The sequence below is a fragment of the Pituophis catenifer genome, unplaced genomic scaffold, assembly GCF_029215685.1.
Source record: "Pituophis catenifer annectens isolate HBS135680 unplaced genomic scaffold, rPitCat1.0.hap2 SCAF_2, whole genome shotgun sequence".
In the NCBI taxonomy this organism is placed as follows: domain Eukaryota; kingdom Metazoa; phylum Chordata; class Lepidosauria; order Squamata; family Colubridae; genus Pituophis; species Pituophis catenifer.
Window position 1 is genome coordinate 24,158,236 of NW_027256882.1, and position 25,322 is coordinate 24,183,557.

Genomic DNA, 25,322 nt, shown 5'->3' on the forward strand with positions numbered 1-25,322 from the left:
GAGGCCATCTGGAGCCTGGATGCGATCCACGAGGAAAGAGGGAACTGGATTCCTTGTTCCAGACGGTGCTTGGCAGTCCCTACTGGAGCATTAACCCAAATTCCTCTACTTATCTTGCTCCTTCCTTTTATAGCCAAGACCATCAATGGGTGCAAATGTTATGAACTTTTCGGTTTTATTCACCGCCATAATAAGATTTAGGATGCTCCGTATGTCTTCCGGACAACTCCTTGCGCTGGGTACGTACCCTCTTCCTTCTGTGCAGTTTGGATCAAGTTGGGAGATTAGACTGGTGGACTTCTTCCGCAAATATCCCTACCTGAAGCTGGTTCATCCTTTCTCAAATTATTCAGACCCCGCTGTTCAGGCTGACTTCCTCAATTCCCAGGGGAAAATCTCTTCTGTCTGGAATTGTATCGCTTGCTCCGTTTCTCCAACTTTTGAAAAATAAAAATTGTATCGGCTGTACAACTTTCTTTCCCTTCCTGTTTGCTGTTTGGGATATCCATCAGGTGAAAGGTGAGGTGAGGCTTCAAAGGAGGACTCTGGATCACAGGGTGGAGTATCTGGAGTTCTCCTCTTCCTGGGTTTGTTCATTTGAAGGCAGTTTATTTTTGTTGCACAGGCAGTCCTCGACTTACAACCATTCGTTTGGTGACTGAAGTTATTACAGTACTCGAAAAAAAATTGACTCATGACCGTTGCAGCATTCCCATTGGTCACATGATCAAAATTCGAGTGCTTGTTAACTAGTTCATACTTATGACGGTTGCTGTGTCTCGCAGTCATGTGATCCCCATTTGCGACCTTCTGACAAGCAAATCCAATGGGGGAAGCCAGATTCACATAGCAACTATGTTACTAACTTAACAGTAATTGTGGCAAGGAAGGTCCTAAAATGGGGCAAAACTCACTTAGCAACTGTCTTGCTTAGCAACAGAAATTTTGGGCTCAGTTACAGGTAGTCCTCGACTTACGGCCACAATTGAGCCCAAACTCTTATGTTGCTAAGTGAGAAATTTGTTCAGTGAGTTTTGCCCCATTTTACGTCTTTTCTTGCCACTGTTGTTAAGTGAATCACTGTGGTTGTTAAATTAGTAACACGGTTGCTAAGTGAATTTGGCTTCCCCATTGACTTCGCTCGTCAGAAAGGTCGCAAAAGGTGATCACATGACCCCGGGACACTGCAACTGTCATAAATATGAGTCAGTTGCCAAGCGTCTGAATTTTGATCACGTGATCATGGGGACGCTGCATTGGTTGTAACTGTGACTTTTTAAAAAAGTCACTTTTTTCCGTGCCGTCGTAACTTTGAATGGTCACTAAAAATGAACAGTTGTAAGTCGAGGACGACCTGTATGATCGTAAGTCGAGGACTACCTGCAACTATTTTTAAATTTTAAATTTTAAATTTTAAATTTTAAATATTATTAAATGGTTTTTAACATTTCATATTGATTTGTCTATTATATTGTTGTGAGCCACCCTGAGTCCTTTTCGGAGAGAGGGCGGCATATAAGCTAAATAAATAAATAAATAAATAAATAAATAAATAAATAAATAAATAAATACTTGGTAGTACAGTGGTCTAAGGCACCCTGTTATTAAGCTGGTTATTAACACCAGGTGCCTGCAATTACTGCAGGTTCGAATCTCGCCAAGGCTCAAGGTTGACTCAGCCTTCCATCCTTTCTAAGGTAGGTAAATTGAGGACCCAGTTGTGGGGGGCAATAAGTTGACTTTGTATAAATATACAAAAGGATGAAGGCTATTGCTGAGCACACTGTAAGCCGCCCTGAGTCTCCGGAGAAGGGCGGCATATAAATCAAATTAAAAAAAATAAAATAAAATAAACTAACTAACTACATTTGCAAGAGATTAAAGAAATAATAAAAGCTAAACCAAGAATAAAAAGAAAAAATAGAAAGTGCAGAATATAGGGGGGAAAAAAAGAGGATCTCAAATCCTCTTCTTGGCTGGTGAGAAATTACAAAGAACCCAGTTTACTTGCAGGCTTTCCAATTGTTGTGGTCACTCGCTCTGCTCAAAGGCACGTTAGAGATGGCGCACGCCTCAGAGGTGTGTCAGCAGGCACTCTTTTCAGACACTGCGTGACTTTCAAGATCACCAGACATTTTTCTTGGGTTACCAACTTTCGTTATAAAGATGCAATAGCTGGTGCCATTTTGGTCTAGGGCAGGGCTGTCAAACTGGATTTCTTCGAGGGCCGGATCAGCATTGTAGTTCCCCTCGGCGGTCCGGTGGGAAGGGGGGGGGAGACGCCTCCTGTAGCACCGTGCTGGCCAAAACGGGGTGCGGGTGGCGCCCCCACGGCCTGTTTTCAGGCTGGATGGCCTCCTGCAGCATTTTGCCGGCCAAAAAGGGGCGCGTCGTGGATAGACAGACTATCTGTTTTGGCCGTCAGGGTGATGCAGGAGGCTGTCCAGGCCGAAAATAGGCTGCTGGGAGGGGAGGGGCACCTGCGGCTCCCACGTACCCCATTTTGGCCAGCAGGCTGCTGCAGGAGGCCATCCAGGCTGAAAATGGGCCATGGGGGTGTTTGCATGGCCCCTCTGCACCCTGTTTTGGGCGGCAAGGTGCTACAGGAGGCCGTCCTTTGCTATTTCCAGGCTGGCCCCGCAGGTCAGATTTAAGCACCCCTATGGGCCGGATCCGGCCCACGGGCCTTGAGTTTGACACCCCTGGTCTAGGGTAAGCTTGTGTCACTGAGTACCCAATCTGAGAGATGGGACGAATTTCTAGAATGGATGGCCCTTTGAGGCAAATAAACTAATTGCCACCTTTATATACTGTATTTATTTATTTATTTCAGACATTTATATGGCCATCCCCTTTGTACACAGGACTCTCGATGGCTAACAATTAAAAATTCCTAAATAGGATAAATAAATAAATAAAATAAATTATTTTATTTTAAAAATAAAATAAGAGCCTTGATGGTACAGTGGTTAATGCACCCTGTTATTAACACAGCTGCCTGCAATTTCTGCTGGTTCGAATCTCTCCAAGGCTCAAGGTTGACTCAGCCTTCCATCCTTTCTAAGGTAGGTGAAATGAGGACCCAGTTTGTGGGGGCAATAAGCTGACTTTGTATAAAAATATACAAAAGAATGAAGGCTATTGCTTAACGCATTGTAAGCCGCCCTGAGTCTCCGGAGAAGGGCGGCATATAAATCAAATTAAAAAAAAAACAAAAAAAAAAAACCAAAATAAAACAAGAATAAGAAAGACCCTGTTTATTAAAAAATATATATAAACTAGCAGCCAAGAATATTCATAGTATATTACACTGTTTCTCAACTTTAGCTACTTTAAGATGGGTAGACTTCAACTCCCAGAATTCCCCAGCCAGCCAAGAGTTGAAGTCCACGGTCCACCCATTCTTAAAATGGCCAAGGTTGAGAAAAACAAGACATACTACATTCAACTCCACCTGTTGTGGCCCGCCAGCGGCCTGCGCGGATTGTTGCTGACCCCGACGACGAGGAGGCTCATGTGGTGTCGCGCCAGCAGCCTGTGCAGCCGGCGCTCGAGTCGGACAGTGAGGAGGCTGAAGATGTAGTGCCAGAGGTAGGGATTCAACCAGGGCCTTCAGAACCCCCAGAGGCTCCTTTAAGTGAAGAGGATGAAGTGGAGGAGCCTCTTCTCAATGCACGGGCACGCAGAGCTGCCAAAAGGAGCCTTGGTGGCGCAGTGGACTAAGTGCTGTTAAATAGTACTTAGCTGCCAGCTGCCTGAAATTATTGCAAGTTCAAATCTCACCAGGCTCAAGGTTGACTCAGCTTTCTATCCTTTCGAGGTAGGTAAAATGAGGACCCGGATTGTGGGGGCAATAAGCTTTGTATAAAAAAGAACACCGCTTGGGGAGGGCCCCGAAAGCCCTACTAAGCAGGTATATACAAAAGTATGAAGGCTACTGCTTAATGCATTGTAAGCCGCCCTGAAAAGGGCAGCATATAAATCGAACTAATAAATAATCTATATAAATAAAAATGTAAATGTTTGTTTGTTCAAAATCTTAAATCTCCGAAAGTTCTGCAGCGATTGCTTTGAAATTTTGACACAACGTGGCATTCGAATATGTGCGTGTTTTTATATACCTACTATTATATAGATGTCACATCTGTGACAGGTGACAGGTAAAAACGTGTTTTGAAAAACAGCGCCATCTGTTGGACGTAAAAGCAACAGATGTATTAAGTGTGCAATGTTGCGACATTGATCATTAATTGGAAGGGAGAGGGAGGGAGAGAGGTGGAAGGAGAGAGAGAGAAAGAAAGAGAAAGAGAGAGTGAGTGAGAGAGAGAACGAGAAAGAGAGGGAGGAAGGAAGGGAGGGAGAGAGGGGGATGGAGGGAGAGAGAGAGATGGAGAGAAAGAACGAGAAAGAGAACGAGAAAGGGAGAGAAAGAGAGGGAGGGAGGCGAAGGGAGGGGGGAGGGAGGGAGGGAGGGAGGGAGAGATGGGGGAGGGACAGCAGATTCATATTTATGACAGTTGCAATGTCCTGGGATTATGTCATCCCCTTTTGTGTCCTTCTGACAAGCAAAGTCAATGGGGAAGATCTTCGTCTTTTCCATTTAACCAGACTGAGCCACAGCAACGCGTGGCCGGGTACAGCTAGTAAATAATAAAAAGGCAGGAGTGGTTACTCAGGAGAAGGTCTTCTCGAGAGTAAGGCCTGGGGCTAATTGGCCACTCCCTTAGCCTATTTAAATTTGCACACAGCTTGTAAAAAGCTGCAGGAAACGACGTTTGTTCGTTCGCTGATCATTGAGTTTGGATTTTCTCTGCAAACCTGGCTTCTGGGCTTTCTGCCAACTCTTGTAAGACTCTATTTTATCTGTGGAATTTCTGGCAGGTTGTTAAGAACGTTTTATTAACAGCCTGCATTTGCAAAAGACTTGTGTTTCGAAGTAAACTGAGTTTTGTTCTGAGTTTGTGTGTGCTACATTCTTTGGGATCCGTAGCTGGGGCAAAACACCACCATGACACAGGCTCATCCATACTGTCAGGGCCCCAAGCTGGATGACAAAGCCATTTCTTAATGTCCCACAAAAAGCCAAGCAGGATCAGGACGAGCCTAATTCCAGGAAAGGAGGGGGAGGGGAGAATAATGACACGTTCACATTTTTAATGACCTGGAATTCCATAAAACCTTACTAGAGAGGCTTAAAGCTGAATTAGGAACTCAAAGGGTGTTCAAATATCTGGGAAAATATTTCGACTTAAGTAAGAAATTGAAAAGCATAGGATGCCATTATGAAGCTCTAGATCAGAGATGGGGAACGTTAGCCCCTTTATGACCTGTGGACTTCAACTCCCAGAATTCCTGAGCCAGCCCGAGGAACAATGGCTTCTTTATGACCTGTGGACTTCAACTCCCAGAATTCCCGAGCCAGCACAAGGAACAATGGCTTCTTTATGACCTGTGGACTTCAACTCCCAGAATTCCTGAGCCGGCACAGGGAACGATGGCCCCTTTCTGACTTGTACATTTCAATTCCCAGAATTCCTGAGCCAGCATGGGAGTGGAAGTCCACTAGTCATAAAAGGCCCATCGTTCCCCACCCCTGCTTTAGATGCTAGTCTTATACTAGAGCCGTGATGGTGAACCTATGGCACGTGTGCCACAGGTGGCACACAGAGCCATATCGGTGGGCACGCAAGCATTGCCCTAGCTCAGCTCCAGCGCACATGCATGCCCTGGGGAGGGTGAAAATGGCCTCCCCACCCCGGAGGCCGGAAATGGCCGTTTGTTGACTTCTGGTGGGATTGGAAGGCCTGTTTTTTTGCACTCCCCAGGCTCCAGATGCTTTCTAGGAGCCTGGGGAGGGCAAAAACAGCCTTCCCCAGCCCCCGGAAGCCCTCCAGAGGGCGAAAAACGGGCCCACCAGGACTACCATGCCATCGCGTGCCAAAAGCATGGGGAGCGCGGTGGGCGGAGTCACGTGCACGGGGGTGGGGCCCATTGAATTATGGGTGTAGGCACGTGCGCGCACAACCCCCCCCCCACGCTCCCCACGCTTTTGGCACGCGACAGCAAAAAGGTTAGCCATCACTGTCCTAGAGCCATTTCTGAAGCCAACAGCCATTTGGGGTTCCGCTCAAGTCTAAAGGATGGATCATAAAGACTGGGCCTGGCTAGAGTGCCCTCGAGAGACAATGCTATCATTGTCTTCCTAGGATGGCTTTTCTATGGTTCAGACCCACCCGGAAACAAAGCTAAGCGATTCTGTTTGGTCGCCGTGTTTTTTTCCTTTGAAGCTGAAGGTTCCGAGTTCTGAGGAGAAGTTCTGTGAAAAAGCAACAATGCCGTGTTGCTGCTGCAAATGCCTCAAGGGCTTGTTCTGCTTCTTCAACGTCCTTTTGTTTCTCATGGGAGCTGCCATGTTCAGTTTAGGCCTCTGGGTTTTGATCACCAAGAGTGCTTACGTCACCGCCCTGCAGTCCGTTTTCGACTCCTTCCGAATCCTGCTGTACATTTTCATCGTGGTTGGCGCCGTCGCCATGTTTCTCGGCTTATGGGGCATTCTCGGATTCTACTTTGGAATAAAATTCATTTTGATGGCCTACATCCCGTTCCTGATCGTCCTTATCCTCTTCCACTTTTTCCCTGGCTTGTTCGTCTACTTAAAACAGCAGACGATAGATGACAACCTCACCAAGAATGCCCTCAGCCTCATCCAGAACTATAACCCAATGGACCAGGCCAACCAGCACAAAGAGATAACTTGGGATTACGTCCAGGTCAAAATGTCTTGTTGTGGCTGGAGCGGGCCGGAAAATTGGAAAAACAACACCTTTTTCCAGGATAAGATGGGAACCTACCCATGTTCTTGCAGCAACCACCCAACCAGCTTCCAACCAGCGCTGGGCATCTGCAGGTTGAACACCGTTTCCCATAAATCTGTGGTGAACGACTGGCCCGTGAAAAAACAGGGATGCGGTACGCCTGTGCGAAAGTGGTTCAAGATGGTAATGGACACCGTGTTCCTCGTGTCCTTCCTCGTGATCGCCTTCGAGATTCTGGGAATCGGCCTTTCGTTTTACATTTGCGCAGGCCGAAACGTGTACGCTGTAGGTCACCGCTGAAGCTCCCCAAGCGGAAGACCGCTGCGGTTAAGGGGAGCGTTCCCCAGAGGGGGGAAAAACAAAACAAAAAACAAAATTCCTAGTTTCCAGGTTTTCTTCAGGTTCTTAAATTGACGTTTTGGCATGGCTGGTAGCTGATTCGTTGAACTCAAGCCACACGTTTTGAGCCTCCAGAGGTTGAAATGAAATTTCCAGTATCTCTCGCCCTTGAGCATACTGGTTTGGACTTCTGAGGGTCGTGGTCCCCTCAGGAAAGGGGAGTTCCAGGATCCCTATAGTTATCTTAAAAGATTTCAAAAACTGGCCAACCTCCTCAACATTTGCCCAGTCAGCATTATCTACCCTTAGATATATGAGACCTTGAAACATTAACATCAGCTTTGAGCTACATAATTTAATCCACTGTATCTCAACCTCTGGCACTTTTAAGATGTGTGGACTTCAACTCCCAGAATTCCCCAGCCAGCCATGCTGGCTGGGGAATTCTGGGAGTTGAAGTCTACACATCTTAAAAGTGCCAGAGGTTGAGACACACTGGTTAATTTTTAAGCTTTATCCATGGTCATGATTTAGGATGATCCTTCTTTGCATGTCTGTAGTTTTCTTCCATTATCCAAGAATTGGACAACACATTGAATTTATCCAGAAGATCTATCCAGAAGATCAATCCTGCATTCAATTCTACCCACAAGAAACTGGGACCCTTGCTGCCTGTTGGAACTCTCTCCTTTCAAACGTGGTACAAAACTCCCGAACATTAAAGGGGACTTATTTTCTCAACGATGCATCCGGTTGCTTTGTTCTTTGGAGCAACACGTGTTCTCCATAAACTTCCTTCAAGCTCTTGAACCTGTTGCTGCATGATTCCTCCACGTTGCTAAAATAAAACCGCTACATGAAAAGACGATTCCCGAGTCCTTCCCATCACTGTTCATTCGTTGGTGACACTGAGCAGATCAAGATTTGCAAGTGACCCAGCCTTGCAAGGGTGATTTTGCAGATTATCCAATGCCTTCTGGTGTGTGTGTGTGTGTGTGTGTGTGTGTGTGTGTGTGTGTGAGAGAGAGAGAGAGAGAGAGAGAGAGAGAGAGAGAGAGAGAGAGAGAGAAACAGACAGAGACAGAGAGAGAGACAGAGACAGAGAAAGACAGGGAGAGATACACAGAGAGAGAGAGAGAGAGAGAGAGACAGAGATAGATAGAGAGACAGAGACAGAAAGATAGACAAAGAGAGACAGAGAGATAGAGAGACAGAGATACAGAGAGAGAGACAGACAGAGAGAGACAGAGAGAGAGACAGAGAGACAGAGACAGAGAGAGAGAGAGACAGACAGACAGACAGAGAGACAGAGAAAGACAGGGAGAGATACACAGAGAGAGAGACAGACAGAGATAGATAGAGAGACAGAGACAGAAAGATAGACAGAGACAGAGAGATAGAGAGACAGAGAGAGAGACAGAGAGAGAGAGACAGAGAGAGAGACAGAGAGAGAGACAGAGAGATAGAGACAGAGAGACAGAGAGAGAGAGAGAGTCAGAGACAGAGAGACAGAGAGAGAGACAGAGAGAGACAGAGACAGAGACAGAGAGAGACAGAGATACAGAGAGAGAGACAGACAGAGAGAGAGACAGAGAGACAGAGACAGAGAGAGAGACAGACAGACAGAGAGACAGAGAAAGACGGAGAGAGATACACGAGAGAGAGAGAGACAGAGAGAGACAGACAGAGATAGATAGAGAGACAGAGACAGAAAGATAGACAGAGACAGAGAGATAGAGAGATAGAGAGACAGAGAGAGACAGAGAGATAGAGAGATAGAGAGAGAGACAGAGATAGAGAGACAGAGAGACAGAGAGAGAGACAGAGAGAGAGAGAGAGAGAGAGAGAGAGAGAGACAGAGACAGAGAGAGAGAGAGAGAGAGATACAAGAGTGAGAGAGATTTAACACGGATGTCATCCAGATCATAAAAAGTGGTAATATAGCAGTGTTGGCGAACCTTTTATGTTGCTACATGAGACATTTGTTAAGTGACTTTTGCCCCATTTTACAACCTTTCTTGCCAGAGTTGTTAAATGGATCACTGCAGCTGTTAAATTAGTAACAGCTAAGTTTTTAAATGAATCCGGCTTCCCCGTTGACTTGGCTGGTCAGAAGGTCACAAAAGCGGATCAGATGACCCCAGGACACCACAACTGTCATAAATATGAAGCAGCTGCTAACCCTCTGAATGTTTGATCACAACACCAGGAGGGTGTGGCAGTGGTCGTTAAATGGGAAAAAAAGATCCTGTCACTTTTTTTTCAGGGCCGTTGTAACTCTGAATCATCACTAAAGCGACTCTTGTAAGTCGAGGACTACCTGTACTTTTCAATGGTCACAAAACGAATTGGTTGTATATCGAGGACTTCTGGTCTGGGGCATTCAATTCTTTCAGCAGTTTCACCCTTGCTGCGTGCTTTGTGAGAAAAGGGAGAAAATGAAGGAACCTCATGTGGATAATAGAGAGTTGAAAGGAGAGAGAGATATTCCCCAGAAAAAAAAGGGGAACCTCGGGAACTACCGTATTTTTCAGAGTATAAAATGCACTTTTTTCCCCTCCTAAAAGAGGCTGAAAATTTGGGTGTGTCTTATATTTCAAATGTAACCTCACATGGTGCCCAAAATGGCTCCCTGGAACAGCTGCTGCCTTCTCTTACCCCTTCCGCGCTTTGCCTGCTTTAGTCACTGGAGCTCCCTCCGAGGATCAGCTGTGCTTTTGAAGCTGTTTTTCAGCCCCAACGTGAGCGAAGCGATCTTCCGTGCTTTGCCTGCTTTTCTAATTGCTGCTCCCTCTGACAATCAGCTGTGCTTTAGAAGCACAGCCCCAACCAGAAAACCCAAAACCCCAACCCAGCGAGCGAACTAATGTGCTGGGACTTACCCAGATGAACACCTGGTAGGCAGAATTCCGCCCCCCTCTATTTTTCTCCCCAAAAACTAAGGTGCGTCTTATACTCCGGTGGTTCTTATACTCCGAAAAATACGGTAATTAAAACCAACTCCGATTAACAAAGAGCCAAAGAAGTGAAACAAGATTACTTGCTGCTGCGTCTTTTCTTTCCTCAGCTGTTTCTTTCTCTTCTTGGACCTTGGCATCACCCAGATGTTCGCAACACTCTTCTGCATCTGTCCCGTTGCTCTCTCCGAAGGCTGTCTCGTGTGGCTTCCCATCCTGATTGTTCTGCAACCCATCCCTGCCTGGAATCACTAAAAAAAAAAAACACCACAGAAACTTCAGCCCCAAATTCACCTCGCAGAAAAAAACCCCAAGGGTCCTTTTTTTTCAAAGAGGCAACTGGACTTTCTTGCTTTTCCTTTTGAAGACGTTTCGCTTCTCATCCAAGAAGCTTCTTCAGTTCTGACTGGATGGTGGGGAAGGGAAGGATTTACATTCCTTCCTTTATCTGTTTCCTCAGAGTCACCTGAGTGGTGCAAATGGGTGTGAAGCAGGGGTGGGCTTCAAAAATTTTAGCAAAGGGTTCTCTGCCCGGTTGCTGGGTGGGCGTGGCCATGGTGGGCATGGCCTAGTCGGCCTCCTGCACCACAGCGGGGGGTGGGGGGGTGTTTTTGCCCTCCCTGAGCTCCGGAGGTTTTCCTCGAGCCTCCGGGAGGGCGAAAACGGCCTCCTCAGGCTCTGGAGGCCCTTCCTGAATTTCCGATAGGCCCGTTTTTCGCCCTCCCCGAGGCTCCACACACGCCTTGCAATGATCTGCCTCCAAAACAGGCTGCATGGGGACTCCTGGGAGGGGTGAGGCGGGGTGGGCGGGGGCAGCCAGGAGTGGGGTTTGGGGGTTCTCCGAACTGCACAGAATCTTAGCTAGAGGTTCTCCCGAACCCTCAGCAGCTCACCCCTGGTGTGAAGCCTTCTTGGAACTGCTGAAAAGACTGTGTTGCAGACTGGAGATAAATGATATCATATCCCCCAACCCCTCTGTTGAGAGAGGGCTGTTCAATTTTGACACAGAAGGCCTCTTTGACCCCTCTTTCAAAACAGTGGTCCTCTCTGTCAAAAATGTGGACTTTGCTGCTTTGTCTTTTAAATGCAGATGGTGTCAGCACTCCAAATTACATTCGTTCCAGCGCTGACATAAGGAGAAGAGGGGGCAGCTGGCAAGAGGACGCTTGACTTTTCACCTACTTATTTTCCCTGAAGATAATATCCCCTAGGAGATGAGATGGGAGGGGGGACATTCCTGGGAGCTGAAGTAGTAGATATGGGGAGAGTGATTTGGAAGATGGCCAACGAGACGCAGAGAATTGGGGAACGGAAAGGGAAGGTTTGGGGTCAGGAAGTCAGTGTTGGCTACGACATAATCGGGGACAGATTGTCGTGCTTAATAAATGAAAGATTTCATCAAAGACTATTTGTTTGGAAATGCAATTTATTTGAGACGACATCGAAACCTGACAGATGGATTGCTGAATCTTGTCCTGATGGGTTTTGTTCTCCTATGTCTGCAAGGAATATAAATCCTTCCATTCCCCACCATCCAGTCAGAGCTGAAGAAGCTTCTCGGATGAGAAGCAAAATGTCTTCAAAAGAAAAACCAGAAAGTCCAGTTGTCTCTTGAAAAGAAAGCACCTTTGGGACAACCATGACCTGGGATGACTGAGCAACTCCATAAACACTCTGGCAGGAAAGTTGAAAGCAAGAATACAGTTCTTTCAATTAACCATCAAGCACATCGTTAATATGAATACTGGGTCTCTCCACTTCTAGTCCCAACCTTCCCAATTACCTCTCCCCACCTCGCCATCCCTACCCCAGCTCTCGGACTAAGAGGAAGGAGCTGGCCCAAAGAGTCCCACGGTAGAAAGGGGACAAGAAACTGTGTCTCTCCAATCCTAGCTGAACAGCTTCACTATTACATTCTGGGCCGGAGAAGGATTTTCGGCTCAATTGTGGTCGTAGGTGGAGGACTACCGTATATTTCGGACTATAAGACACACTTTTTTGTCTCCCCAAAAGCGGTGAAAATGTCTGTGTGTCTTATAGTTCGAATATTGTCAAAGCCCCATCCACCCGCTGGCTGTTTTTTGAGCCTCCACACGCTCCGTTTTCGGGCCTTTTTTCAGCCCATTTTTGGAGTTTTTTTCAGCCCGTTTTCGAGGCTTTTTTCGGCCTGGTTGTTTTTTGGCTTTTTGGCCCATTTTTGAGGCTTTTTTCAACCCGTTTTGAGGCATTTTCCGGCTCATTTTTCAAGGCTTTTTTCGGCCTGTTTTTGAGGCCTTTTATGCCATTTTCGAGCCTTTTTTCAAGCCTTTTTTTCAGAAAAAGCCTTGAAAACAGGCCAAAAAAAGCCTCAAAAAATACGGTATTTGTTCTGGTCAACTGGATGGAACTGCAACTAGCAATATTTGTGGAGATACACAAACGGAGACTTCATTCCAGAAACCACAGGAAAGCAAGTCATGGCTTGATGCAATGTGGGAACCTGGTTTCGGAGCAGAACATCTAAGGTGCTCCATTTTCCTGTCTCCCTTCCTCCCCAACCACAACACTTCCAACAGGTACCCACTTTCAATCACGGCAACCTCAGAGGATACGGTCTTCCTGGAAGCATCTTCTTTTTCAATGGCCTCTCTCACCGTCCTGTCTTCTGAAAGATAAAATAGAAACAATTGTGTTAGGAGGGGAAAAAACCAGTAGTAAGACCTGTCCTTCTCCCTGCAATGACATAGGTAAGTCCATCAAATAGTTACATCAAATCCTGGGATTGATGTAACTAAGGGTTAAAAAGCCCCCCTCTTAAAATCAGATCAGGTGGTCCTCGGCTTACGATCTCAATTGAGCCCTATATTTGTGCTGTTAAGCAAAACATTTGTTCAGTGAATTTTGCCCCATTGTACGACCTTTCTTTGTTACAGTTGTTAAGTGAATCACTGCAGCTGTTAAGTTAGTAACAGGGTTGTTATGTGAATCTGGCTTCCCCACTGACTTTTGTTTATAAAAAGGTCACAAAAGGGGATCATGTGACCTGACCCAGTGGTGAAATCCAAATTTTTTTTACTATCGGTTCTGTGGGCGTGGCTTGGTGGGCGTGGTGTGGCTTGGTGGCTGTGGCAGGGGAAGGATACTGCAAAATCTCCATTCCCACCCCACTCTGGGGCCAGCCAAAGGTGGTATTTAAAGGTTCTCCGAACTACCGTATTTTTCGGAGTATAAGACGCATCGGAGTATAAGACGCACCTACCTTTTTTGGTTGTTTTTTTTTAAAAAAAGTTGGGTTTTTTTAGACAAACATACAGTGTATTTTCTTTGAACAGAGTGTTTGGCAGGTTCACAAATTTAAACAGTGTTTAGTCATTTCAATTAAATTTACAATTTCTATATTTCCTTTTTGCCATATTTATTCCTCATCTATTTTTTTTTAAAAAAACCAATATTACCCTTCATTCTCATGTCTAATCTTAATCAAATTCAATTTTTCCCTTCTAATCTATATTATACCCTTCCCATTGTCATCTATTTTTATATCCATCCTCACATTGGTTAATTATGTAATATTGCAGTTGTTTAATACAAATTCAACATTTTAATATAAATCAATTAGTTATAACTATGTTTTTTGTATATTAATCAATATGAACATGAATATTCCAATTATTTCCATGCAAACCAATTTCTTATAAATCAATTAATTATATTTACCAATAATAATAAACCAAATAATTTTCCCCATTTATTCCTCCAAACCACAACTTAACCATTTCTGCTCTCAACACAATATACAATTAATAGTATCTCAATTATTACAATTCCATAGTTAAATAGAGCTTTTTTTCTTTTGTGTTTTAAAATCTTGAACTCTCCTCTTTTGCCCTAAATTTCCCATTGTTTGCACCTACCTTTTTTGGTGAGAAAAAAAAAAAAGAAATCTCTCTCTGCCTCATTTTGTCACATTGCAGCAAAGAACCTGCTTTACTTTCAGTTTCGTTTTTTCAACATAGCTAGGGGAAAAAAAATCTGCTCCAGCACTTTTTGCAGCAAGCAGGAGAGCCCTGCGCAAATCAGCTGAGAGCAAATCAGCTGAGAGTCGGGAGGCCGATCTAATCAACTTGTGCTAATTAGCCTATGCTGAAGCTGAAAGGAGCTGTTTTTTCTTGCTGTTTGCTTGCAGGGAGGTAACTGCTGCAAGGCACAGGCCAAAGGGTCCGGGCCAGTGGGTGGGCAGGGCTACATTCGGTGTATAAGATGCACCTAAATTTTCACCCCCTTTTGGGGGGTAAAAAGGTGCGTCTTATACTCCGAAAAATACGGTACTCAAAATTTCCACTATCGGTTCTCTAGAACCTGTCAGAACCTGCTGAATTTCACTCCTGATGTGACCCCGGGATACTGTAAAACCATCATAAAGTGGCCAAGCATCTGAATTTTGATCACGGGGCCTTGGGAATGCTGCAATGGTTGTTAAGTGTGAAAAATGGTCACAAGTCACTTTTTCAGTGTCATAACTTTGAACAGTCACTAAATGAACTCTCGTGAGTCGAGGACTACCTGTAACATTTTTTCCCCTTAAGAAACAAAAAAGTACTTTTTAGTAAAAGGCAGCGCAGCTGAGATACTCGGTACCTCACACAGGACTAGGGGATTATGGAAGCAGGTGTCAAAATAGAAGGTGTGGAAAAAGGGAAGGTGATGAGAAAATGGGTTGTCAGGAGGGCATGTCTTGGCTGCCAGTGACATTTGCAATGAAGGTCAAAAAAATTCAACATGGTGGTCATAATTGAGGAATCCGCAAAGCAGGGGGAAAAAGGACAGGGTCTTTGACCGTACAGCCGCCATTTTGAATTTTCTGAACTGCCATTTGAAGATGCCATTATAGTCAGCAGCCGGGACGTGAGGAGTCCTCACCCATATAATTCAATATGAATAGGTGTATGTTTGCTAAATGTAAGAAATATGATTAAAAATACTTTATTTCTATTAAAATATATGGCATGCAGAATACGATGGTTGACATAAAAATAACATATCAGAATACTGAATAACTAAATAATGAAGAATTATAAATTGAACAAGCAAATAATGGAAGATTTCAATTTAGCATAAATCATTGTACTATTATTAGAATTATATAAGCTTGTTAAAAGTAATAAATATGATTAATAATATTCTATTTGTATTAAAAGGTATGAAACTTAGAATAGGGTGATTGGCCTAGAAGTGACACACTGAAATATTGAATGATTAAATAATGAAAGATTATAATTTAATAAAAATATGTGTATTATTACAAGAATTATATAAACTTGTTAAATGAAACAAATATGATTAAAACTATTTTATTTGTATTCAAATGTATGGCACTCAGGTGCCACGCTGTTCACGCATTGATACGTTTGTAAAAAATAAAAAACTTTAAAAAAGGAAGAAGTCCTCACCCAAAACAGTGGAATTTCGGTCTTTCCTAGTGATTTTTCTGAACTTTGCTGTGTGCTGGCTTTCTGACAGAGCTTCCTTTGACGCGGGGAAATTAGAGGTTTGCCCTTTGAGCGGCTGGTCCACCTGGAACAGAGATGAAAGGGAGAAAAATTAAGAACCAGTTTGGTGACATCATATCGTCACCGCTACTGGCTCGGCGGAACCAGGAGGAACCAACCACTGCCCCCGTGCATTAAAATTTTTAGCAATCGGTTCTCTGCCTGGTTGCTGGGTGGGTATGGCCATGGTGAGCGTGGCCTACTCGGCCTCCTGTACCACGGCGGGGTGGGGTCACTCTCCCCAGGCTCCGGAGGTTTTCCTTGAGCTTCTGGGAGGGTGAAAATGGCCTCTGGAGGTCCTCCGGAGGCTGGAAACGGGCCCAGTTCTGGACTTCCGAGAGGCCTGTTTTTCACCCTCCCAGAGTCTCCGCACGGGCCCTGCACTTACCTCGCATCCAAAATGGGCCGCTTGGAGAATCCTGGGAGGGGCGCGCCGCACCTCCCGCACTCCCACCCCAATGCATGCATGCGTGTCTCCCACATGCGCCATGCCCCGAGCATCCCGAAGATCAGTTGGCCAGCGGGAGGCGCATGCGTGGATACACAGTGGAGCTGTGTGACGGCTCGCGTCGCCGCTGAGAGGGCTCTGCGTGCCAGCCATAGGTTCGCCATCATGGCTCTAAAAGGATGGAAACAACCGTCTGTCTGCAAGGAGTATAATCCTTCCATTCCCCACCATCCAGTCAGAGCTGAAGAAGCTTCTTGGTTGAGAAGCGAAATATCTTCAAAGAAAAACTAGAAAGTCCAGTTGCCTCTTGGGAAAAAAAAAAGGGCACATTTGGGACACTCAGCCCTTGCATGTCTGTGCCCCGTGGTGGACACTCACCTCCTCCCGTTGCTGACTCTCTAGAAAATCCTCTGCCAGAGATATAGCCTGGTTACAGGTTGAGGGCCCCTGTTCCTTGATGTTCTCCTGCATCTCCTGGGGCAGGATGGCCAGGAACTGCTCCAGGATCACCAGCTCCAGGATCTGCAGTTTCGTGTATCTCCCAGGTTTCAACCACTGGTGACAGAGATGCCAGAGCTGCCTGCAAACTTTACGGGGCCCTTCATTCTCCTGGTAGCAGAAGTCACGGAAACGCCGGCGTTCCAATTCGGAGTTGATCAGCGGCTCCTCCTGGGCGTTTTGCCTAGTTCTGTCCCGGCACTCTCGCCAAGGCCTGGCCTGGAGCACAGGAGGGCTTTTTCCTGCTGCTGATTTTGCTGGGTCTTGCTCCCGGATGGATGCCAGCTGAGGGTCCAGAGCTAAAAGGTCCAAAAGGAGATAATCAAGGATTAACTTTCCCATAATCAAAAAAATAAATAAATCACAAGATCTATCACCTGACGTGACCTACACCTGACCCCTCAGAAGACCCATTACAAGATACACCCGGGCAAGGCGGGAGGGGGTGCCAAGATACCTGATGTAACCCTCATCTGACCCTATCAGGTTTCGAGGTCGTCTCAAATAAATTACATCTTCATTGGCCATCTTCCAAGTCACTCTACCCCTAATCTACTGCTCCAACTCAAAGGAATTTCCCCCCTCCCATCCCATCTCCTAGGGGATATTACCTCCAGGGAAAATAAGTAGGTGAAAAGTCAAACGTCCCTTTCCAGATGCCTCCGCTTCTTCTTCTTATGTCAGCACTAGAGAAAATGCAGCTTGAAATGCTGACATCCCCATCACACCCTCACCTGACACGACCCACATCTGACCCATCACAAGACATATCAAAAGACTCTCACCTAACGTGACCCATACCTGACCCACCAGAAGATGCTCACCTGACATAACCCACCCCTGACCCATTACAAAACCCTCCACCTGACCTAACCCCACACCTGACCCCTCAGAAAACCTATCACAAGACACTTGATGTAACCCACTCCTGACCCATCACAAGACCCTCACCTGACACAACCCACATCTGGCCCATCACAAAACCCTCAGGTTACAAGACCTCCCCATCAGATGGCCTACTGACCAGACAAAGCCCTTATAAGCAGAAGGACACCAACATTGGCATGCCCTAAACTCTGAAGATGTTACCTGGTTAGGTAACAAAATGTTCAGAAACCGAACCGACCTCTGTCCTCATCCTACACCTGAGCTACAGATATTCATCACTATCGCAACAACAACAACAGAAAAAGGTATAATGGCTAATTGCTCTCTCTAGAGCAGGGTTTGTCTCAACCATGACCATTTTTAAATGCATGGATTTCAACTCCCAGAATCTGGACAATCTGAGAAAAAGGGGTTTCCCTATAGAAGATACTCTATGAGAATGTGGGGAAAAACAATCCTTCTCACATAAGCTATGGAGAACTGGAAGAATGTCATTTAGTTTTAACAGCACTAGGACTTAGATTTACCGTATTTTTCGGAGTATAAGACGCTCCGGACTATAAGACGCACCTACCTTTTTTGGTGAGGAAAAGAAGAAAAAGAAATCTCCCTCTGCCTCCCAGCAATTTTGCCTCGTTGCAGCAAACAGCAAACAGCCTGCTTTACTTTCGTTTTCGTTTTCAGCATAGCTTGATTAGCACAAGAAAAAAAAAAAAATCTGCTCCCAGCAATTTACCTCCTTGAAGCAAGCAGCAGAGGCCCGCGCAGCAATAGGCAATGGCAATCCCTGCAGCCTGAAACAGCTGAGAGTCGGGAGGCCAATCAACTTATGCTAATTAGGCTGGGCTGAAGCTGAAATGGGCTGTTTCTTCTTGCTGCTTGCTGCAAGGAGGTAAATTGCTGGGAGGCAGAGGCCAAAGGGTGGGGGCCAGTGGGTGGGCGGGGCTACATTCAGTGTATACGACGCACCCAAATTTTCACCCCCTTTTAGGGAGGAAAAAGGTGCGTCTTATAGTCTGAAAAATACGGTATATACAGGTAGTCCTCGACTTACAAGTCTGTTTTAGTGACTGTTCAAAGTGACAACAGCACTGAAAAAAGTGACTCAGGACTGTTTTTCACACTTATCACTGTTGCAACATCCTCCATGGTTACGTGATTTACATTTGGATACTTGGCAACCAGTTCCAGAGGTGGTATTCAGTCGGTTCAGGGGAACTGGCGAAACCGGCGCAATGCCATCCTTTTTAGCCACGTTTTCTAAGCTGTGCACATGCGTGCAAGCCGCACGTGCGAACAAAGTACATGCACGGAAGACGCACGCACGCTCACATTTTCGGTGCGTGGCAAACCGGTGGTAAAATTATGTGAAATCCACCTCTGACCAGGTTCGTACTGATGACGGTGGCAGTGTCCCAGGGTTATGTGATCCCCTTTTGCGGCCTTCTGACAAGCAAAGTCAGTGAGGAAACCAGATTCACTTAACGACAGTGTGACTGATTTACCAACTGCAGTGATTCGCTTAACAAATGTGGCAAAAAAAAAAAAAGAGTCATAAGATGAGGCAAATTCTGGGCTCAATTGCGGTTGTAAGTCGAGGACTCCCGTGTGAGCTCCCAAAAACATATCTGTGTTGAGGCCGCACTCTCCTCCTGAATTCAAGGACGCATTTTCCACGCACCTGTTTTTCTGCTACACAAATTGAACCGAAGGGCCCCCGTAGTTTACCTGGGCTGGCGGGAAGAGAGTAGGAGTGCTCCAGTCCCACAACGCCACTCCCGGGCAAGGGCGTGTTGGCACTGCTTTCCACTTGTAACAGATTCCTCGACGGAGTGTCGGGGGGCTTACGGCGGAGGAGCGGCCGCCTTCTTTTAGCGCCCTGCAGAAAGAGACAAGATAAACTTGGAGAAAGGTATCCGGCAAATCCAGACGGCTGTGTGACACAGCTGCCAATGAGATGCTTTTAGGGTCCACTGACAGAAAGAAGCAGCAACAGATCCCTTCCAAAGCCACGTTCCGCTTCCCGATCTTCCCAAAATCCACATGTACAAGTTGAGACTTGGGAAAAAAAATGCAGAGAAGAGCAACTAAAATGATTGAAGGCCTGGAGACTAAAACATACGAGGAACGGTTGCAGGATTTGGGTATGCCTAGTCTAGAGCCGTGATGGCGAACCTATGGCACAGGTGCCACAGGTGGCACGCAGAGCGATCTCTGCGGGCACACAAGCCGTTGCCCTAGGTCAGCTCCACTGCGTATGTGCGCATGCCTCCTGCCGGCCAACTGACTGGTCTGCAGAGACACGTGCGCATGTGTGGCGGGGAGGGACGGGGTGGGGGGGGGTCGGGCAAACATGTGCAGGGAGCCAGGGGGGTCGTGCGCGCATACACAGGGGGCCAGGGGGATGTGGCGCACCCCCCCCAGCCACATTTTGCCTAGCAGGCCTCCGTATGGCCTCCTGGGACCAAAAATGGGCCGGGGGGGACACACACGTGTGAAGAGAGGGACCGCAGGGGGTGGGGGAGTCACACATGCACAGGGGGGCAGGGAAACACGGGGGGCGCATGCATGCGCAGGGGTGCAGGGCACATGGGAGGCATTGCATTATGGGTATGGGCACGCGTGCGGGCACTGTCGCACACATGTGTGTGCTTTCGGCACCCAAGGAAAAAATGGTTAGCCGTCACTGGTCTAGAGAGAAAAGGAGGACTAAGGGTGACATGATAACAATATTCCAATATTTGAGGGGCTGCAAACAAAAAAGAGGGGAGTCAACCTGTTTTCCAAAGCACCAGAAGGCAAGACAGGAAACAACGGGTGGAAACTAATCAAGGAGAGAAGCAACCTAGAACTGAGGAGAAACTTCCTGACAGTGAGGACAATAAATCAATAGACATCCAGCAAACATTCTCTGTATGTTTTAGCCTCGAGTCCCCTAATCATCTTTTTAGAAGACAAATCACTTTTGGAAGACAAGAAGTAAAACAACTGATGGTTACTTTCAATAACAGGGGGGAAAACTAGTCCCAGCGGCTCTACTTTTACCTTTCTCTGTCGTTCGGGTATATTAAAAACAGTCGGAATCGCTTCCGGCTTGAGGTATCGCCGTCCGGAAGCCACATTTTCTAGGTAATCAGCCTCGCAAAAATGTTCTGAGCAGAGCACATGGTGACGTGTGGGAGTGAAATTCTTCCGTCGAATATTCCAGACCCATTTTTTTAAGACATCTTTTTTTCCAAGGGGAAACCTACAGGCAAATAACAACACAACAAGCGTAATAGCAATAGCTCTTAGACCTATATACTGCTTTGTAGTGCTTTACAGCCATCTCTGAGCAGTTTACAAGAGTCGGCCTATTGCTCCCAACAATCTGGGTCCTCATTTTACCGGGCTCGGAAGGATGGAAGGCTGAGTCAACCTTGAGCCCAGTCAAGATCGAACTGCTGGCAGTCGGCAGAGTTAGCCTGCAGTACTGCATTCTAATCACTGCTCTTAATGATGAAGAGGATAACATTAATGATGTCACAATCAGGGTGGATTTGATTTAAATCGAGTTGATTTAAATCACAATTTAAATCATGATTTAAATCACTAGTAAAAAGGCTTGATTTAAATCAACTCGATTTAAATCGTAATTTTTAAAGAGCAACTGTCATCTCTGCTACTCCTTTGACTCACCGATAGTCCCAGTGTTGCAGAATATGCAGCCTCATGCTACATAACTAAGCTCCATTTCATGCTGAATAAACTAAATTATTTATGTATCTTAAATAGAAAACTATCTTACGATAGATTTTTACCCCAAAAGTTTTTTATTAAAATAAATTCGATAAAAATCAAAAAAATCCGATTTAAATAAAAAAAATCAGATTTAAATTTTAAAAAATCAGTTTTTTTTATTTTATTTTTTTTAAAAATCATTGATTTTTATCCACCCTGGTCACAATAGTTTCAATAGCAACAAGAAGTAACCAATTGTTGCTGGGTGCTGCTTATTGCTGTGAAAGGATGTACGAAAGACCTTGGGGGATGAAGAGACACTGTCTAGGAAACAAACAGATAAGAGGCAGCAGAGCCCACAGCTGTATAACAGGTGGGGGAAAAAAGGCTCAGGAGGGACCTGCGCTAAGGCTCTAAAGCAGAGGGTGGGAGAGGTGTTCAGACTTGCAAGATTCTGTTACTGTAACTTTACAATGAAGTAGAAATATCTTATCAGGCTGGGTTTCTTGATAATTGCATTGGTGTGATGGAGGCTAAGTGGTACAGTTGGTTCTTATCTATGTAAAATGGTTCCCCCCCCCCCCGGCAGCTTCTGCCTTGCGTAGACCAAGCAAAATCTTAAGATTTCTTAAAGATGTTTTTTCCTCTCCTCCAGATACTTCTCCACATTTCCTATTTTTTTCCCCCTGCAGCCAAGCATAAGGAATTGCAGGGACAGGTAGTCCTCGACTTATGACCACAATTTATTTATTTATTTATTTATTTATTTATTTATTTATTTATTTATTTATTTATTTAAATTTGTATACCGCCCTTCTCCTAGTGGACTCAGGGCGGTGAGCAGCCAGAGCTAAAACACATGCAGATACAAAATTTAAAATTGTTAAAAGAATTATATAACTGGCCCAATTTAAAACAATTCAATTTAAAACCCCATGACAATTTAAAACTAAAAAACTAAAAAGACTAAAAAAGGGGGAGGGGGTTCACGCCAGGCCTGCTTGATGGAAAAGAAAAGTTTTCAGGGCACAGCAAAAGACCCGGAGATCCGATATCCTTCGGATCTCCATTGGGCAATTGAGCCCAACATGTGATCTTTGCCCCATTTTATGACTTTTCTTGCCACCATTAAGTGAATCACTGCAGTGGATAAGTTAATAACCTGGTTAATTGAACCAGCCTTCCCCACTGACTTTGCTCATCAGGTCGCAAAAGGGGACTGCGTTACCTTCGGAGACAGCAACGGTCATAAATATGACTACCAAGCGTCATAAATATGACTACCAAGTTACCAAGCGCCTGAATTTTGATCACTTTTTTCCAATGCCGTTGTAACTTTGAATGGTCACTAAATGGACTTGTTGTAAGTCGAGGACTACTTGTACATGACAGCAGAATGTAATTGAAACTACGAGGACCTGTCCTACATCCCCCTCACTCAGCGCTGCCATAAGTTCAAACGGTCACTGAATGACTGGACATTAAAGAAGGCCTATTTATGTGTCTGTGGTTGGTTTCATTCTGTGGGGAACATCTACATGGATGAAAGTCTATGGAGATTCTCAGTGATCCACATCATGGTTATGTCCCAAAGGAGCTTTTTCAGGAGGCAACTGGGTTTTCTTGTTTTTTCTTTGAAGATGTTTCACTTCTCATCCAAGAAGCTTCTTCAGTTCTGACTGGATGGTGGGGACTGGATCCATCCTTCCATTCCCCACCATCCAGTCAGAGCTGAAGAAGCTTCTTGGATGAGAAGCGAAACTCAAAAAAACCAGAAAGTCCAGTTGTTGCCTCTTGAAAAAGGCCCCTTCAGGACACTTACCGTATTTTTCGGACTATAAGACGCACTTCCCCCCACCAAAAAAAAGTGGGTGGAAATGTCAGTGCGTCTTATAGACCGAATATGGCCCTGTTTTGGCCTACCGAGCACCCCCCCAGGCCAAAAATGGGCCCGTTTTTCACAAAAACAGGACGCGCAAAGGATTTGGGAAGCCTGCAGAGGGCTCCTGGGGGCTGGGGAGGGCAAAAACGGGACGAGTGGGGGGTTCGGGAGGCCAAAAACCGCCCCGTTTTTCATGAAAACGGGATGCGCAGAGGGCTTGGGAGGCCTGCAGAGTGCTCCTGGAGGCTGGGGAGGGCAAAAATGGGACTCATGGAGGCCAAAAACTATTTTTCTTGTTTCTCTCTTCGAAATCTAGGTGCGTCTTATACTCTGGTGCATCTTATAGTCCGAAAAATATAGGATATATGACTGGTTTCATCTAAAACCATACCCTCACCAGTGTGGCAGGACAAGCAACTGTACGTAAACGGGCAGAAAGTGTCACCCTCTCTCACATTGATGTTACCTAAGTGGGTCACGAAATATTTGCAAGCAAACATCCGAGCTCAAGAGAAAATGGAGAATATCTCCATTCAATTCTGAACTCTAGAAGTTTCTTCCATTGATATCAGCTTTCTCAGGAAGAAACAGACCAGAAACTCAGCAAGAGAAGCTAATTCTACTTTAATGTAAAGCCACATTGAAAGTTTGAAAGTATAGGTGGTCTTTGACTTACAACAGTTCATTTAGTGACCGTTTGACGTTACAGCGGTGCTGAATGAAGTGACTTACGATCGTTTGTCATGCTTACAACCATTGCAGCCTCCCCGTGGTCACGTCATCAAAAATCAGCCACTTTAGCAACTGACTCGCATTTATGACCATTGCAGTATCCCGGGGTCACGCGATCCCTTTTTACGACCTTCCGACAAGCAAAATCAACAGGGAAGCCAGTGTTGTGACCTAGGCCCAAGTAGTTATTACCAGACACAATCAGTCCTAAACAAACGTATTTTATTAATTGCTTCATTCTCAGTTTAAGTCCAAATTAAATCCAAAACAAATTCTTTATAAACAGTCCTTCAGCCTTATCACCAACCTTTGTCAACTTCGGCACCCTGCCAAAGGCTTTTCTTTGTAAAAGTTCAGAAGCAAGACAAGAAACAAATTTAGCAACCTAAAAGCCCTTGCTGCTGTTTTAAGCCTTCTGGGAGGGGCCAATCATCTCCTGGCCTTACTCCCAAGTCGTCCTTTTTGCTTTAGCTGCTCTTGCCTTCTGGCAGCTCTTCGCTGCACTAGGAACAGACTCCCCCTGTTCCTCTGCCTCTCTGCTATCCGCCTCTGGAGGCTCCGGAGTCAGCGCATTGCTCCCAAATGGCCCTGGTCCCATCTCTGCCTCCGACGCAGAGCCCTCGTCTGGTCCTTCCCCTGATTCCAGGACTGGCCCATTGTCCTCCCCAGCCTCCTCACTGTCCGACTCCACTGCCAGCTCTGCAGGCTGCTGGCAGACCACAACAGCCAGATTCACTCAATATCCATGTTACTAACTTATCAACTGGGGCAATCCACTTAACAACGGTGGCAAGAGGTGTCGTAAAATGGAGTAGCCAATTTCACTGAACCGTGTTACTAATTTAAAGAACTGAAGTGAGTCGCTTTAGAAGCCCGTAAAATGGGGCAAAAGTCACTTAACATCCGTCTCACATAGCAACATAAACATTGTGGTCGTAAATTGAGGACTACCTGTAAAACTCTTCCCTCTTCCTTTACAGCCTGAGAACTTAAGAGAGGGTCCTTCCTGATCTTCTTGCTTCGTGCACAATGCCCCTGTGGGCGACGCTCGCTCCCTAGGTAGTATCTCTTGGTCTCGTCTCCCAAGGTCATTCTCAAATACCATTATAATTGCCTTCCTTATTTTTCCTCCTCTGCCATCTGTGATGATTCCTGATAAGTTTAAAACCAGTCACATGGGCCTGATGGAGATCAAATGCCATTAACAAAGGGAGCAACTCACTCCTAAGATTTGCTGCTCCCATTTCAGCCATTCCACCATGGAAGATTTAAGAGTCTTAGACTAAGAATAACTTCATTGCCACTTTAAATGTACACTATAATCGGCATACATTCAAATGAAATTTCCCTGCATACAGCTCTCAAAGGGTCACCACCTCCAATATATACTACATAAACATGACAAAATAAATGAATAAATACAAAATTATGCATATACCCACATATATTATATGACACAGAGAAAGTGCAATCTAGTTTGGATGTATACATGTACTTGGCAAGAGAAACGAATCT

The 25,322-nt window shown here is 45.5% G+C and overlaps 2 protein-coding genes across 2 annotated transcripts in view; one reads left to right on the forward strand and one right to left on the reverse strand.

The window, feature by feature from the left end:
* The window catches only part of LOC139311827 (zinc finger protein 585A-like), a 45,472-nt gene that overhangs the window by 14,601 nt on the left and 5,549 nt on the right, over positions 1–25,322 (reverse strand). Inside the window, exons 4-9 of the mRNA XM_070936349.1 lie at positions 20,519–20,720; positions 19,202–19,352; positions 16,466–16,884; positions 15,541–15,664; positions 12,675–12,755; positions 10,195–10,362 (exon numbers count right to left, since the gene is read on the reverse strand). Of these exons, the coding sequence (XP_070792450.1) occupies positions 10,195–10,362; positions 12,675–12,755; positions 15,541–15,664; positions 16,466–16,884; positions 19,202–19,352; positions 20,519–20,720 (1,145 nt within the window). The remainder of the gene's footprint in view (positions 1–10,194; positions 10,363–12,674; positions 12,756–15,540; positions 15,665–16,465; positions 16,885–19,201; positions 19,353–20,518; positions 20,721–25,322) is intronic.
* Positions 6,219–7,115, forward strand: LOC139311884 (CD82 antigen-like). Its single transcript, XM_070936408.1, has one exon. It carries the CDS (start codon positions 6,219–6,221, stop codon positions 7,113–7,115), a length of 897 nt encoding a protein of 298 aa, XP_070792509.1.